General features: G+C 43.0%; 1 protein-coding gene across 16 annotated transcripts in view; it reads right to left on the bottom strand.

Moving 5' to 3' along the window:
* Window positions 1-18,242, bottom strand: part of SYT14 (synaptotagmin 14) — a 151,267-nt gene that overhangs the window by 12,049 nt on the left and 120,976 nt on the right. For 14 of the 16 annotated variants that reach the window (XM_077338173.1, XM_077338164.1, XM_077338200.1 and 11 more), the window contains 2 exons: window positions 7,032-7,221; window positions 761-817 (listed from right to left, as the gene is read on the bottom strand). In XM_077338173.1, coding sequence (XP_077194288.1) covers window positions 761-817; window positions 7,032-7,221 — 247 coding nt within the window. The remainder of the gene's footprint in view (window positions 1-760; window positions 818-7,031; window positions 7,222-18,242) is intronic. The other 2 variants (XM_077338236.1, XM_077338267.1) reach the window with 1 other exon arrangement.

The following is an 18,242-nucleotide window of genomic DNA, read 5'->3' as shown; positions in this document are numbered from 1 at the left end:
TGTGAGTAAAGTTGCTTGTGCCTAATTTTTGGACAAAGTTACGTAATACATGGTATGATGAATTATTTGGGCACAGTTGCTTAAGATGCACATTATGGTGCATTTCAGAAGTACCATTTTTGAGCTACGATTAAACTATTTAGGCCACAGTCCAAACTCCTACACACAGAGAAGACTCCTGTTCTCTTTATAGAAACCTAGCGCACTTTACTGATCACAGAAGGGAACAGGGACACTTCTGTTGATGTGGAGCTCCATGTGTATGCTGGAGCCACTGGATCACAGAGATGCATTCATTAACACAACATCTGCAACTGGCACAAAAAAAAGGCTTTCATTGTTATTATAGTGTTTTCAAACTTGCCTGGGAAGAAACACCCTGAATTGGAGTGTCAGGCCTCTGAATACTGTCAGTTGCATCAAAAATTTCTATTGTCTTTCTTACAGATTTCTTACAAATCAGGCAGTTTCTCTGTCCTTTGAAGATTGTTATTTATACACGAAATTAGAAAAATTTGATGAACAAAAGACTACAGGAATACTGTGTCCAGGTGTGGTTTTTTCACATTTTCACTTCATAGATCTTTGAATACCATCATCCATAGTCAGAGATAAGGTCTGTCTCCACTCTAAGAGTACAACGGTTAATTAATGTACATTGTCAGAAACCAACATGGTGGAGAGCAGTAGAGAGCTTTGCGCTGGCAGCTTTCTTTTGCATGAAAAAGACAACATCTAATTAGGTTCTACAGAAACTCACCTCGTATTATATAAACCTGTCCACCTATTAAGTGTTTTAGACAACAGAACAGTCCATCTGACAACAGGGGGTGGAAAGCAGTAAAAGAAATAATGACCAGATGTCAATAGTTGGGTGAGAGAGGATCAAAGGTTAAAGTTTACGAGGAAACATTATTCACTAGAGTGGAAGAAAACAAAACCTTAGCATTTCATTTAAGAGAAAGGAACCAAACAAAAGGATTGGTGGGTACAATTTAATGAAATGATAATTTTGTAAGGTCACAGTATAATCTTTAAACCAAAAAAATTATACCTTCTTTAACTTACAGGATATCTTAATTTTTATATCTGTTATGATTTTAAACATACAGAACACAGAGATTCATGCAAAAGATCAGGCTACTGCACTATAAAACCATAGTATAGTCTTTACCAGACCTTACTTTTGAGTAAAGGTCAACCCTCTGACCTCTTAAACTAGGGTTCTCTCATTTGAGGTCAGTGGGATTACAGTTAGGGTAAGCAATCACTGAATTGCACCCTTTCTACATTACAAACAACACAATGAAAAATAGTTGGACTGAAAAGTTAACTTGGCTGGTACACTCCTGTTCTTAATTCATCCACACACTTCCATTTAACACCACTTCATTCATCTGAAATAAAGCGCTGAACCTAAAGAATAGGATTGTCCTAAACATAATTAAAGATACATGGCTTCTTTAGTCACACTGTTAGCGCACGTTTCCTACTCAATACACCATTGGGGGCAGCTCCAAACAGAATGAATTCCACCAGCAACTTCAAGACTAAGATTTATTTCATTATGCGTTTTCATGAGGAAGATAGACGGATAGACAGACAGATAGATGGATGGACAGACAGATAGATAGAAATGGGTCTCGATTCAAATATAGCAACAACAATAAACGGACAGGACAGGAGAGGGATCTATTTTTCATAGGACTATTCTTGGATCTTCCTAAATGCAGATGTGCTAAAAGTTTTTTGTTTTGTTTTAAATGCTTGTGATGACCTAGATTACCCAACTGCAAAGAATTTATTCCAGTCTACCAGATTATACATTGTTGTTCTTAGGTGCAAAGTTGTGTCCGACCCATTGCGACCCCATGGACAATGATCCTCCAGGCCTTCCTGTCCTCTACCATTCCTCGAAGTCCATTTATTTATTTGTTTATTTGTTTATTTATTTGATTTGTATCCTGCCACTCCCCAATGGGCTCGTGGTGGGTAACATGGTCTTAAAACCCCATTAAAACACCCCCATTAAAAGACTTAAAAACCCATAACATGCCGGATGATCTCCCAACCTACTTCCCCATCCCAACTAGAGAGCATGGGGTGTTGAGAGCATGGGGTGGCATGATGTCCACAGGCCCGCAACCTCCCTTCGCTGGGGGGGCAGCCGATCTCCTCCGCTGGTCCCAGCCTCAACCATAAACCCGGCGGAAGAGCTCCGTTTTGCAGGCCCTGCGGAAAGATGTCAAATCCCGCAGGGCCCGCAGCTCACCCGGGAGCTCATTCCACCAGGTAGGGGCCAGGACCAAAAAGGCCCTGGCCCTGGTCAAGGCTAGGCGCACTTCCCTCGGGCCAGGAATGACCAATAGGTTTTCCCCTGCAGAGCGTAAGGCCCTGTGGGGAACATAGGGCAGTAGGCGGTCCCACAGGTATGTGGGGCCCAACCCGCATATAGCCTTGAAGGTTAGAACCAGCACCTTGAACTGAATCTGGGCAGCAATGGGCAACCAATGCAGCTGCCTCAGCACAGGCTGGATGTGGGCCCTCCAAGGTGTCCCAGTGAGGACCCTAGGAGCTGCATTCTGCACTAGCTGAAGTTTCCGGATTAAGGACAAGGGTAGGCTCACGTAGAGCAAGTTACAGTAATCTATTCTGGAGGTGATCGTCACCTGGATCACTGTGGCCAAATGTTCGGGGGACAGGTAGGGCGCTAGTAGCCAGGCCTGGCGAAGATGGAAGAATGCCTGGCCCGCTAGTCTTTTGACCTGTGCCTCCAGAGTCAGGGAGGCATCAATGGTCACCCCCAAATTCCTGGCTTGGGGCGCGATGATAAGTTGCACTCCTGCCAAGGTGGGTAAGTGCACTTTCTGATCCTGCCCCCTACTACCCAGCCACAGGACTTCTGTCTTGGAGGGATTGAGTTTCAGGTGACTCTGCTCGAATCATTCAGACACTGCTTCCAAACATCTGGCAAATGGTTCCGGGGGGGGGAGTCCAGGTGGCCGTCCATAAGGAGATAGAGCTGGGTGTCATCAGCGTACTGATGGCAACCTAGTCCATAGCTCCACACCAGCTGTGCCAGAGGGCGCATGAAGATGTTAAACAACGTAGGGGAGAGAACCGCGCCCTGTGGGACCCCACAAGGGAGTCTATAAGGGTGTGAGAACTCCTCCACCACTGCTACCCTCTGTGTCCGGTTCTGGAGAAAGGAGCATATCCAGCTCAAGGCTGTACCCCCGTGCCGGCAATGTGGTGGACCAGCAAGTCAAGATCCACAATGTCAAAGGCCGCCGATAGGTCCAGGAGAACCAATACGGCTGACCCACTTCTATCCACCTGGCGACGGAGATCATCCAATAGAGCGACTAACACAGTCTCTACCCTATGGCCAGAACGGAAGCCAGACTGATATGGATTGAGTTCCTCCAAGAAAGCTAGGAGCTGGTCCACCACAGCCCACTCCAGCACCTTGCCCAGGAATGCTAAATGCGAAACTGGGCAGTAGCTGGCAGGGTCCCGCGTAGATCTTTTCAGGAGAGGGCGAACCACCACCTCCTTGAGCCGCTCAGGTAACTCCCCAGACTACAGGGAAAGGTTGATGATGTCCCTGAGTTGGCCTCCTATCTCCTAGCCCACTCCTTTGAGGAGCCAAGAGGGGCAGGGATCAAGGGGGCAGGTGGTCGCCCTGACCAACCCCAGCAACTTGTCCACTTCAGAAGAAGAGAGCTGCCTGAAGCCATCAAACCTCACTACCAAAGGGGGGCAACGGGTCTCCAGTTCGTTAACTGTATTAATTGTGACCGGAAGGTCACAGTGGAGCGACAAGATGTTATTCCCATTGGCTGCAGAGGAAAGGACACGCAGTAATGGGTTTAAACTACAACAATATCAGGAAAAAAAATTTCACAGTCAGAGTAGTTCAGCAGTGGAATAGGCTGCCTAAGGAGGTGGTAAGTCTTCACTGGCAGTCTTCAAGCAATGGTTGGATACACAAAGGTTGGATACACACTAGGCAAGAAATGGGGAAAAGGCCAAACTTCAGCCTCAGAAAGCTGAATTCCTTTCTTCTAATTAAAAAAAAAAGTTCAGAATGATTTTGTTTTTGGATATACTTCCTATATGGCTCCCAGGTGTCTACCATTTGGCCCCCAGAAAACAAAGACAAATGCACTGAAGGAAATCAATAAAGAGACCTAGGAAAAGGACACCCTCTCTGTGGCATCAGAGAAAGAACTGAGCAATGGGCACTCCTCTCTTCCTCAACTGAAAAGTGTAGGAAGCCACCTGGAGAGGGGAGGAGTACCTCAGGACTTCTAGAGCAGCGGTCCCCAACCTTCTTGTAGTCGGGGACCGCTTCCGAGGGTGGGAGAGAGCCGGTGGCCCGGCCACAGCAGCTGCACGTAAACGCACGCGTGCAGTTGCCGCGCGTGCATGTTTTCACCACTAGGTGGCGGTAACGGGCATGCGCAGAACTGCACATGCGCGTTTTTGCCAGCAGGGGGTGCAAACGCGCACGCGCGGCAGCTCCGCGCATGCGCGTTTGCGTCGCTGGTGTGCCAGCGGCCGTGCCTGCATCTTCCCCCCCTCTCGCTGCGGGGGGGGGGGAGGCAGGTGCGGCCACTGGCGGTCCGGTACCATGGCCTTAACGTCCCGGTACCGGGCCGCAGACCAGGGGTTGAAGACCCCTGTTCTAGAGTTTTCTACATCTTCCATGGCAGACCTGCACATGCACACTGTGCACATAGGACTGCACAGGCATCATGGTGATGAATTAGATGTTATGCTTGACATGCAGCTGTTGCTGCTGCAAATTAAACCTCGAATTGAGTTCTAATCTCTTTCCCCATAATCTTGTACTACAAATTTTCTGCATTGCCTCACGAATGTGCAGCTACCAGAGGTTGGATCTGGATGCTTGGATTGTGTATGGTAATATTTTCATGTGCCCTTTAACACAGCTGATGGGCTGGGATGTCACCAATATGTGAATGACATTTAGATATAAGTGCTGATGCATGGCCAACTGAATACTTCCCAGGCGTTTGAAGGCAGTGGCTCCAGCAGGGCCACCTGAAATTAAACCCTGAAAAGACAGAGGTCCTATGGCTGGGGAAGAAAGGGCAAGAAGAGGAAGTGTGCCTCCCCCATGTGGAGTAGAGTTTTATACTCCATCAGGAATTTGGGGGTGATCTTTGATGTCTCCCTTTCAATGGAGGCTCAGATCGCAAAGGTAATTCATCAGGTGTTGTTCCACCTCTGTCAGGTGAAGCTACTAGTGCCCTATCTGACCCTGGGGAACCTAGCCACAGAGATCCATGTGACAGTCACCTCTAGGCTGGATAGCTTATGCAAAATGCAGCTGCATGGGCACCGTGAAGGACCCATATTTGACCGGTTCTCCATCAGCTGCATTGGCTGCTGGTTGAATTCTGGATCACGATTTTGGTCTTAACCTTCAAGACTATGTGGTCTGGGCCATGCACATCTAAAGGACCACCTCTCCCCATATACTCCCATAAAAATAATAAAATACTAATATGTTTAGTGATTCCTGACCCTAAGGAAGTTCTGTCATGACAACATAAACCATGGTTTTGACTATTCTGGGACCCAAATATCTGCAAGACCGCCTGTCGGCCTATGCAGGGCCTTGCACTCTGCGGGTTCCAACTTATTGGTCATTCCTAGCCCCAAGGAGGTTCACCTGGCCTCAACTAGGGCCAAAGCATTTTCGGTCCCGGCCCCTACCTGGTGGAATGAGCTCCCGGAGCTGCAGGCCCTGTGGGAGCTTCCAGCTTTCCGCAGGACCCTGAAAATGGAACTCTTCCACCAGGCTTATGGTTGAGGCCAGGGCGAAGAGATCTATGGGCCTCGCCAAAGATGGAATATCCCACCATATGCCATTGGTGGGGGTCATCCTCTCCCTGATTTCCCAGCGAGGTGGGTAGGTTGGTTGCTGCTGGTTGTTGTTGAGTAGTTTTTAAATGTTGGTTTTAAGGGAAACAGGGATTTTAGGGGAGTATATTTTATTCTGTAAACCGCCCCGAGCCGGCTTGCTGAGAGTGGTGGGAAATATAAATATAAATATCTATTTTTTGTAGCCCAGTATTTTGAAGCTTTCCAAGATCTTAGACAGAGAAAAGTTTTCCCCTGAACTTGCTTTCTCAGACTGCTTAACTGAAGATGCCAAAGAAGAGTTTGTTTTTATATGCTGCCTTTCTCTACCAAGAGTCATAAAGCAGCTTAAAATCCCCTTCCCTTTTCTCTCCCCACATCAGATACCCTGTGAGGTGGATGAGGCTGAGAGAGCACCGATATTACTGCTCGGTCAGAACAGCTTTATCATGACCATGACAAGCCCAAGGTCACCCAGCTGGCTGCCTGTGGCGGAGTGGGGAATCAAACCCGGCTCACCAGATTAGAAGCTGCCACTCTTCACCACTACAGCACGCTGGCTGTAATGCACACAATCAACCACTAAGCCGGGCCCCCTTACTTGAAAGGGCTCTGCACAAACCTGCTTTGGTCCTTAAAAAGTCAGCAGCACATTTTCCATCCTAGATATCAAGAATCATTTTGAACCCAACATTTACAGCACCAAATCTAAAGTGCAAGTGTCGATATGCTCTCACACCCTTATAAATGCTTTTCTCAGTATCCCCAGAGCTGAAATGGCCTCACTCATTCACAAGTCATTGGCATTATTAAAAAAAAGACACTGTAACTTTTAATATTGGCTCCGTGATGTGAGGCATTAATACTTCAGCAATTAATCAGTATGATAAAAGTAATTTATTAGTCAGTCCATCATGAAAAATTAAAACGATCTTGTCAAATCACAACTAATATTTTGAATTTTAGATTTTTGCCGTTTCCCAACTGACTGGCAATATAAAACATGAAACAGATTAGCTGATGATCGCACTATTTGAATTTGACTGGGTGAGACTAAATGATAGGATTGAAGTCCCCACCACTGAAATCCCCCCAAGAGCATAAGCATTAGGACAGAAAAAAAAGATTCCACTCACTGGGTGGTCTGTTTGCTGCCAAGTTTTTGAAGTGGCTGCCTTTTATCACTTCTGCTGCTAGTCTTCCAGTTGTGGCATTATAAAGCAGTCCAATGAGGATTTCTGGAGCTGAGCCATGTGCCAGAGACTGACAAGAGGAGGTGCTTTCACTGCAGGACATTTCTGACATGCTCATTTGGGAGTCACAGCCCTGGAAGCAAAAGCAAAGCATTTGCCAGCATTTTAAGGAACCAAGATACCCAACAATCCATCCTTAACGTTTATTCCTTTATAATTTAATTTCAAAAATTCTAACTTGATCCGAACAAGTCACAACAGCTTATTTTCAAATAAAAATGGGGGGGGGGGGAGTTTGAAAAGAACAACACATGCAAGGCTGAAATCAGAACACTGAAAATGCAGTCAAGACCTTACCACACTTCCTATGCCAGAATAATTGATCTCACTGATTAAATTCAGCCACAGTGATCCATGCTCTGGTTGCATCCAAGTTAGATTACTGTAATGCGTTCTATATGGGGCTGCCTTTGAAAATGATCTGGAAACTCCAGACGGCCTGAAATATGGCAGCACAGCTACTGTCAGGGGTGAGATAAAAGGCTTGTATCGCCCTGAAGGATCTGCACTGTGTTTAAATCTGTTTCTGGCACCTTTAAAGCCAGTTTGTGGCCACAGTACTTGAAGCACCACCCTCCTCCCATATGGTCTACCAGCAATGATCTTCCTGATAAATGCTGCTGTCTCTACCCTCACTTGCAGAGGTATAGTGGGTGGCAACTATGGGTTTTTTTCAGTGGTGGCATCTCGCCTATGGAATATTGCCTCGAAAAACAGAAATTGCTCTCTTCTAGGTACTAGACCAAAACATTTCTATTTATTGAGGCTTTTCATTAAGGGACTGATACTTATCACCATTTTTATAGTTGACTTTAACTGTTAAGTTCATTTTCAGCTGTACAGTGATTTATATCTTCATACTAGAGTTAAGTTTCTAGTACTGGGTTTTAATTAACAATATTTAACATTATCTGTTTTTATTATGTTTTATTTTATAAGCCTCATTGAGCAAGTTTCCTGGATAGCAGAAAGAAGATTCCCTGAAATAATGAATTGAAAGAAGTATTGTTGAAAGTTGTTCACCCTTGTTCTTTGAATGTAATTATATATTATATACATAGAGTTGTTTTTTAAAGGAAATTTAAAGCACAGTCAAGTGTGCTGAGAGATCAGTGTGAGACTACATTAACTAAACAGGACAAAATAAAGAAAACATGGGGACAATAAATTGAAGAACTATCCTTCAAGAATAGAATCTTTGGGGAAGAACTTGCTATATTAGAAAGTGAAATCAAAGCTGTACTCAAAGCAGTTGGGAGAAACAAATTGCCAGGCATGCATGGGATATCAGTACAACTATTTCAAGCCACAGAGACCATCAAAATCATAACAAATGTATACCAACAAATATAGAAAACTATACAATGTCACACAAACATTCCAGTTCCAAAAAAGAGACATCAAAGACTGCAGCAACTGTCAGACAATCACATTAATTCCTTCCTCACGTAAAGTGATGCTCAAAATCTCACAACAAAGATTGCTACTATATATTAAAATACCGAATGTTAGCTAGATCCAGAAAAGGAAGAGGCGCTAGAGATCATATTGCAAATTTATGTTGGTTGCTAGAGTATGTGAAAGAATTTCAGAAGAAAATCATATTAAAACAAAACTTTGGTCTGTGTGAATCATTAACGGTTATGGATGGTTTTAAAAGAGTGTGTATGCCACAGCATCTGATTGTTTTGATGCTCAACCTATACTACAGAAAAAAAGTTACTATTAGAACAGAAGATGGGAAAATGGAATAATTACCTCTTGGAATGTGTCAGACAAGGATGGATTTTATCTCCCTATCTCTGTAATTTATAAGCAGAACATATCATAAGATGCTTTAGGATGCTTTGGGCTGATCCTGCGTTGAGCAGGGGGTTGGACTAGATGGCCTGTATGGCCCCTTCCAACTCTATGATTCTGTGAGTCTATGGATTAAGGTAAGGTGGTATGAAAATTGAAAAACAGAGCATTAATAATTTAAGTTATAAAGATGACACCATATTACTGGTAGAAAATAGTGAAGACTTGAAATTACTCCTGATGAAGTTTAAAGCTGAAAGTCCCAAAGCAGGATTACAGCTGAATATCAAGAAGACAAAAGTACATTCACAGGCACTAAACCTATGAATCCCAGATCCAGGAGGCCCCTGTGCTATGTTGTTGGTCCTCAAGAGGAACTAGTTGGCCACTGTGTAAAACAGGAACAGGATGTTGGACTAAATGGACCACTGGTCTGATCCAGCAGGGCTCTTCTTATGGTCTTAAAGAATCACACGATGTTAAGACTGATGATGAAGAAATGGAAATTGTTGAAGAAAGCTGGCAGGAAAAAAGTTGATTCATTTGACATGTGGTGGTAGAGGAGAGTTGTCCAATAATGAAAGACTGCCAGAAAACAGACAAGCGGGCTGTTGATCAAATCAAGCCTGAACTCTCCCTAGAAGCTAAAATGACCAAACTGAGGCTATTGTACTGTGGTCACATTATGAGACGACAAGATTCACTGGAAAAGACAATGCTGCAAACATCAGGAAAACATGAAGACCTAACATGAGACAAATTGACTCAGTGAAGGAAACCATGGCTTTCAGTTTGCAAGACATGAGCAAGACAGTTACTGATAGGATGTTTGGGAGGTCATTAATTCCTAGGGTTGCCATAACTCAGAAATGACTTGATGGTTCTCAGCACAACAAACATTATAAGATGTACTGAGGAGGCAGGATAAATGAATAGCACAATCGTGCAAGAGTGTAAACTGGATTTGTAGAGTTGACTCTATAGAAGAGGGACTGGGGTCACTAGCAGTGTACTGGAATTAGACTATAGTACTTAAAAAAACATTTTGATTTTGGGAGGAAAGCAGTCGCTAGGTGATACATACGTTACTGCATGGGTAATTTATGACTAGGATATGAGAGTAAAAAATATTTCAGATCTACAAAGAGGGAAGCTTCTTCTATCTCATGGGCTTGTTATGAGTTGGATACCCTCCTTTAGTATTTGCAAAGACAGGCAAAAAGCTCAAGTCTGCCCTGTATAAAATAATACCATTAGTAAGCAATGTACAGATGCCAGAGTAAAATAAGTTTCCAAATCAGATTAACTCCACAGAACTGAAATTGATATGATTTTGTGGAGAGAGTGGAGGAGCATGTCTCCCACAAGGCAATTATCCTTTTTTTATTAAAAGATACTTTACATACACAGTTTGTATTTGAGCAGCTGAACATAAAGATCCTACTCAGCAACGCAGCTAAATTAAATCCTTTTCATTCCTTAGGGCAGGCTTTCTCAACCAGGGTTTCCTGACGACCCTGGAAGGGTTTCCCTAATGTGTCTGAGTTAATTATTTTAAAATATATTTCTTAAATTTGTTAAAACATTTATGAAGTGATATGACCATATACGGTCATGACTACCTGTCTCCCTCCCCTCCTAAAAAGGCCAACAATGGGCCAGGAGGGAGCAGGAAATGTGAAATTTCTGCACATTGAAAAAAATAGCGTTATGCCAGCACCATGGCGTAACACTATTAAATAACACACCTCTGGCCATTACTCAACTCCTGGCTCTCTCTCTTCCTTCTGCCATCCTTTTGCACTTCTGGGCACTCTGTATGCCAGTTTGAAATGGCGGAGGAGAGAAATGCACTATACTCACGACTTTCCTCTGCCTGTCAATCAAGCCAGGCAGCCAATCATCTTTCTCCCAGTTTTAAAGGGCCCACGATCATAGATGCATAGTGCTTTGGAATCATTAGCCTTGAAGCAATGTTGTTCCTGATTTTTTTTTTGGGGGGGGGAGGTTAGAGAGGCATGCTTAGTGTGTTAACTGGAGGGAATTTTTTTTGCTTTGCCTGGGCAATTTAACATGCATTCATTGATCTAGGCAGTTACTTAAAAGAAAAGAAAATCCCCATCCCCAGTAGAAGGGAGAGGGAGGCAGGTGCGAGGGCAGGCGCTGGAGGCAGAGACAGCGCTACTTCAGTTCCACACATTCCCTTGGTGTGTGGCTTGCTGAGTTCTCTCCTCTCACTCATGCCAGATAGTTGGGAGATTTCACTTTTTGGGATTCCCCAACTTTCTCTTTAAAATGGAGGATGTAGCTGGCAGTTGGCTGCTGGGACGCTGGATGTTGGCGACATTGCAAAAATATGGCGTCTGCAAAAAGTAAGCCTTTCACTTTATTTTACAGGCGTGGCATGTTATCCGAATGTAGGATTTTTATTAAATTAAAGAATATGTCATTTTTTCATTAAAATGTACTGTGTAATTTTTATTAGAAGACTTATAAAAGCACCACACATGATGCATAAAATGAGAAAAATGGCTCTTGCGAGTCTCTTGGACTGCAAGGCGAACAAACCGGTCAGTCCTAGAGGAGATCAGCCCTGACTGTTCCTTAGAAGGCCAGATCCTGAAGATGAAACTCAAATACTTTGGCCACCTCATGAGAAGGAAGGACTGGAGGATCATTGTCCATGGGGTCGCAATGGGTCGGACACGACTTCGCACCTAACAGCAACAACACGTGAGGTCAACATAATCAGCTGAATCCAAAGCCCTTCCTTTTCCACTGCAGTCTACTATGCCGTTGAAATACTGTCGCCAGGGCTCAAGGGACCCCAGTAAGCATACATGTTGTGGAAGTCTGAAGAAAAAAAGGAGAATTTGTGACAATCTTCTGCCTATTGTAGAAAAGCCCTTCCCCAATCCCATCTAGAACCGCATAGTGATGGCAACTCCACATTTCTGGATCATCTTGCCTAATAGAGTCATGTAGATCAGGAGTCCCTAATGTGGTACAATGGACCTGGGACCTGACAAATGTTTTCAGAAAGTAGTTGGGGTCAGAAGGTATCACTTGTTTGAACATTCTAACTCAAAAACTGCAGATTAGAGACTAGTTGTTTGATTCTCCAATAGTTCCCCCCCCCAAAGAATAGCTTTACAATGGTTACTTTCAAGGCTATAGGCAAGTGTCTTTCCATTAAAGAAAATCAGAGTCCAGTAGCACCTTTTAGACCAACAAAGATTAATTCAAGGTGTGAGCTTTCGAGTGCAAGCACTCTTCCTCAGACTAAGCTCACGCTTCAGACCAACACAGCTACCCACTTGAATCTTCCATTAAAGAGGCACTGAAAATATGCCCCATTCACTGGAGCAGTTATTCTCTGATGCCTTTTACTAGCCAGAATGGGCAAGGATTGAGCATACAAATTCTTAATGAGGGTAGGTAACACCATTCCTAATAATGATAAACCTTAGCTTGTAGTACACTGACAGAGGTGAGCTCAGAGAACTTTCAGCCTTTTGTGTTCAGCAAAAATGGCTGAACTGTGATGAAACACCACAAAGCAAAATAAACTACTGTAATGTATAAATAAACTACTGTAATTGATGGACAACTCAGAGAACTAACATTATCATAAGGTATGTGAAGTTGTACCCTCCAATTTCTACAGAGTAGTCCATGCAAAGAAACAGATTTCCATACATGGCAACCTTTCTGGTCTGTGCATGAATCTCCAGTCTAGCACTTGAATATATGACTGTGCACGCAGCACTAAATAGATGATTAATGGTGTTCACTTGTTCTGGTGATTCATTGTAAGTACCTATCTCCTTCCTCCCTGCATGAGTTGGCAGATTTGATATCAGCATAGAAAGGAGCTGCCTTTGAGTCCACATTCTTTGGAGTCCTGAAACAATGTTGACACACACTATTAAGTTCTGAAATTCAATGTTCAAAGTTTTTCTCAGGAAGCAGTATGATTGAATTTGTATATCCTGCCTCTATGATTCACCCCCCCCCAAAAAAAAAAGAAAAAAAAAGAAAAAAAGGGAACATGGTGTGATAAACCTGACTGCTAGAAATACTAGTCAAAATTGCAAATAACGTTTTAGCACCTCTACTAAGTGTGGTGCAACCAAAGTGCAATGTTTTGTTATCCGTTGGATCCAACAAAGGAGCTATGATCCCTTCTGATCAGTCCAGTGATTCAAACTCAGAGTCTACAGGGAAGGAACCCAAGGAGCCAAGGCCAGTGGCTCAGGAAGACTAGGGGGATCAGAAAGGGCTTGGCACCCTGAGGTGCCTGCTGACAATGGTCCAGCAGCACCAGAGTAAGGTGACCAGATTTTATCATCGGTAAAGTGAGATACCATTGACCGGGGGGGTCTTGATTAAAAGTTTGGTCTATGTGGAGCAACAAAAATTTTCATAGAAAGCATAGAATGCAAAAATAGTATTGTAATATATATTTTTTAATTTCAACATGAGTACAATGTGCCAGGTGCCCCCAGACGTCCCTCCTAAAGTGGGACTATCTGGTCACCACAAGCCCCTGAAGTAGTGACCAGACCTCTTTCGGAAAGGATGAGAACCTGGGCCTATAGTATGATAGCTAACCTCCAAGTTGGAGCTGAAGACCTCCTGGAATTATATGGGGGGAGCCTGGGAGGACTGCCTTGCTGGATCAACCAGTCTTGGGTTTCTATCCCAGGGCTACATTTTCCTGCATAGACGATCTGACTGCAGGGAGCTGGACAATCCCATTCTCACCAAAATACAGACATGGCAAGTAATATACTGAAATTTTTATGGGATGCGGCATGGGAAAGGTGATACTCTGCTAGTCTCTCTGCATCAGTCTCAAAACTCCTTTCACCAAAATTGTAATTTAAAAAATTGTTATTCATATTTTAAATGTACCTGCAACATATGGGAATCCAATAGTACAATGAGAACATTAAAAGAACTATTGCCTTCATTGTTATTAAGTTTTTGTTAAAGTGCTTAATTAGTTTGTTTGGGGAATTATTTAAAGACAATTTTTCAAAAGCTTTTTTTTGGGGGGGGGGGTCAGTCTCAAGATGGTAACCTAGTGGATATTCTATTAAAAATAACTTTTTCTGTCATGCACAAAAACACTGATTAAAGTAAAATCAAATAAAAATATAATTTCTTTGTTGAGTATAATCAAGAGACTGAAACTCTAGGGAAAAAACATGTACAACTTTAATTTATTGCCATCGAGCACTTAAAGTTACATCAAATTTCCTTTCTGAAATCATAAGTGATATTGGAAATATACACATAGGCAAATTATCCTAAGAACACAAGTACCACACTATTCACAAATCAGCTTTGTTCCCAGACTTAAGCTATTGTGAGTAATGCATTCTCAAAATGAAATGACAAAACAAAATTTATATGTTCCAGTAAATCAGAGTTCCAACTTCCTCAACAGACATTCAGCAAGGTAAGAATGGGACCCTAGTGCCATTTTTCTCATTTTATGCCTCATGTGTGGTGCTTTTATAAGTCTTCTAATAAAAATTACACAGTACATTTTAGTGAAAAAATGACAAGATATATTCTTTAATTTGTATGGAATGCGGTATTATAAAGCGTAAAAAAAACACTGCCTAGATACACTTTTTACCATCTGTATTGACAACTAACAATGGCACAAGTAAGGTAACTTTTGCTTACAGCCATAGGCTATAGGCTGAACAAACCAGTAACGGTTCAAAGAATTTTTTAAATCTTATTTGCTTAAAAATATCCAGAGACAAGGCTTCAGTCCAACATGGAATTAAAGATACTTACAACCAAAAATCAGCAACCTTATTAATTCAAAGTTGGATTGTGGGCTTTTCGTACTTTGGGAAACTAATTATTCAATGGTGGTCAGCTCACAGTTTCGCCCAAGGTTTAAAGCAAAACTTGAGAACAAATGTACAAAATAGTGCCTTGTACTGAAAAACACCTTAAGACATAAGGGCAATTAAGTTAACAGAAGAAGGGGAGTGGCAATTTCCTCAGATTTCCCACTCCTACTGCTGGGCCCCCACTTTATTAAAATATTTATTATACCTCGCCTTTCTCTTGTGGCTTAAAGCAGCTTAAAATTCCAAATTAAAAGAGCATGTAATACAGTAAAACACCATTACTCTCCTCCCAGCTTGCAGGTCAAGATCTATTAAAAGCCCAGGCAAATCAAATGGCATTTCAGGACCTGGTCCCGAGAAGCAGATTTCTAAGGAATAGTGCCCCCATCACCTCATTTTGGAGCCTATTCCACAAGATGGGAGATGCAATTGAAAAGGACTGGGAAGTGTCTAGTTGATCAATTTTAGCGGAACGACCAGAAGATGAGGGTTAGAGACCATAATTGGAGCACAAATATATGGGTTGAGATAGTCCTTCAGATATGAGTTTTAAGCCATGAAGGGCTTTAAAGGTTCTGCAGGTGCTGTTTCTTAGAATCCACTGACTCCCACAGGAACAGAAGTTTGGTCAGCTAGTGATCTGAAGCAAGAGTAGAGACACAACGGATTCTGTCACTACCATCCCAGAAGCTTCAGTATTAGAAACTGTGTGCTGAAAGAAATCAAGGAAAGCTCATCCAGCTTCTTGCTTGCCCAGCACATGCTATTTTTCCCCCTTTCTAAAAAGCACATAGAAAAATAGACATGATTCTGTGTAGCTTCATTATTGGCAGGGTGAGGTCAGCATAGAGATTTTTGTGTGCATGAAAGAGATGCTGCTTTTCCATTTTAAGGATCAAACTTGAAGCATGCTCTGACTTGCCCTATACAAGTCCTCAGTAGAGGACTTCATTTTCATGCCCAAGGGCTTGGGTTCATTTCCTGATATTTCCAGTTTTAAAAGTTAAGAGAGCTTCTACATACTAGACAGTTATCCATCAGAACAGGCATCACTGAGCTATATAGTCCTGTTTTAATGCAACAGATGTTCATATGCTTAGAACTAACAATCATATCTCCTAAGATTTAAAAACAAGTTCAAATGAAATGTCTGTAATGTCTGTACACAGCCTATATGGTCAGGTATCAAAAGATACAGAAGCAATTCCAAAGGCCTATTCAGTCTCCCCCCTTAAATGGAGAGAGTGAGAAACTTCCTTATTGCTTAATCATTTCAGCCAGATGCTGGAGAAAAATTTTTCAGAGCTGATAGTTGAAAACCAGCCTCACAAAAATCCTGACTGGCATTCAGTTGGAAATCCTCTTTAGCTGTTGATGTTTATGGATACAGATTGAAGTCTATCTACAAGGAGAAATCGTTTGCACTGGAAAACAGAGCAAAAACCAATTATCAGTCCACATAAAATCATGACCATACTTCTGAAGATGTGCCAGCCCTCTGATTGGCTCTCCAGTAGGCTCTCCAGTAGGAGGGGAGGTCCTTCCCTCCCCCACCATAGGCCACGTTGGAAATGCCAGCCCATCCTCCGGCTAGGAATCGCGCATTGCACTGACCCCCTAACACCTGATGGCAAGTCTGACCACTTTCTCTCCCTCCTCACAGAGGCTCCACTAATATTGTTGACCTCTCCACCTTGCCAGGGGCAGGGAAGGCTGGCAGCATCCTCTCCAGAGGCCCTGTCACTCTCCATCACCTCATCGCTGCTACTGGGAGCTGTGAGACCCAGCTGCATCTTCTGGGGAGGCCACATCATTGTCTGCTGTCTCCTCACTGCCCTTGAAGGCAGGGAACATTGGCTACCTCCTCTTCGTGGAGGGCCTGCTGACCTCCTCTGGCTCCTTGTCACCAGCAGGGATGAAGAAGGGCGGTTGCCTCCTCTGCAGAGGCCTTGAACATTTTGCATACCTCCTTCCCACAGGCAGAGGCAGTAAAGTGTCTCTCCTCCCCTGCAGAGCCAGGGGGTTCTCCTCCCTCTTCACCGTCTCCTCGCCACCAGTGGGGGTGGCTGCCATGTCCTCCGTTGTGCTCCCTCCCCTTTCTCCATCCTCCCACTGCAAGAGCTGGGGGGGGAGTGCTAGCCCCTGGCACACTTTTAAAGCACCCTTCACCACTAGTACAAGAAAAATTATGATGACTGTATTAGGACGGAGCCTCCTTGGTGCCACTCAACCAATTAGAATTCTTAAATCTGAGCTATTAGATTAAAAGTAACCAATTAGTTTGCTTTCTAGCTTGTGCTCTGAGAGTTACTGGAGACTGAGTGGCTGAGCATGATAACAGTTCTACAAGCTCAAACTTTTGAAATAGGAGGCAAAGCAATTCCAGCCCTCTTCCCTGCAGCAGAGTCCCTGACTCCTTTCCCAGAAAACTGAGAAGAGACTGTTTTTACAGACTTTAGGGAAGGAGGAGTGTCCCTGGACTGTTTTGAGAAATACTGAAGAAATAGTAAAGGAGGCAAGTCTAACTGGCTTAAGAAATCAATACTGGTTCCTCTCTTTAAAAATAATGTCCTGTGTACTTACCCTATTAACCTCCTTGCAACTACAACGATACGACTTTGCTGACAGTTGTTGAAAGCGACTTGTTCAGACAGGCCACTTACATTATCCCAGGGAGCTCGCACATTCCAGTGCAGTAACACTCAGCCTATATTACTCAGAAAATGTTTACTTGGCTGGCTACGACATGAATGGCAGAAGATAAAATAAGGGCTAGTTATCCCAGACATTCATGAAAAGCAATGCCTGCAGTGTAATGGTGCTCCTCGAACAAAAATCATAAACACACTAACCAAGGATCTCCCGTTTCTTTCTTTCTCTCCCTTTCTCTCCTGTAAACTGACCCATATTCTTGATAAACATGAGATTTCTCAGGTGTTCAGACAGGAAGATCCTTGGTTCAAATGAGGAGTGTAGCTCTTCATCAGACATGCAATTTAAAAGATTTAGCAAACATTTTTCATCATAAACCTTTTTGTATAATATTACATTAATATAGTCCCTGAACACAAACTGAAGCATCTCACAGCATTTCATTTGAATGTGCACCTTAAAGATTCCTGTTTGAACAGCAGCTGGCTTAATAAAATCTCTATTTTATTAGGGTTTGCTATGGTACTGTGTGTTATTTGAGAACAACTATTGTTACTGTCAGAACAAACTTTATTCCGCTGCTTCAGCCCAACACGAATCTAATGTCACTGTCGTCTGCAGGTTGCCTAGAATTCATATGCAATAAGTGAAATACAACATTTAAATCAATAAAACAATTCTTTTATATATCACTGTCAACAGTGATAAGCATTTCCTGCCCGGAGGCAGCTGTCAGACATTGTCAAGCTAATGTAAACTAGTG

Source organism: Paroedura picta, chromosome 1 (genome assembly GCF_049243985.1).
Source record: "Paroedura picta isolate Pp20150507F chromosome 1, Ppicta_v3.0, whole genome shotgun sequence".
NCBI classification, from domain to species: Eukaryota; Metazoa; Chordata; class Lepidosauria; order Squamata; family Gekkonidae; genus Paroedura; species Paroedura picta.
The sequence above is the reverse complement of the archived record's forward strand: the minus strand, read 5'-3'. Positions and strand labels throughout refer to the sequence as shown.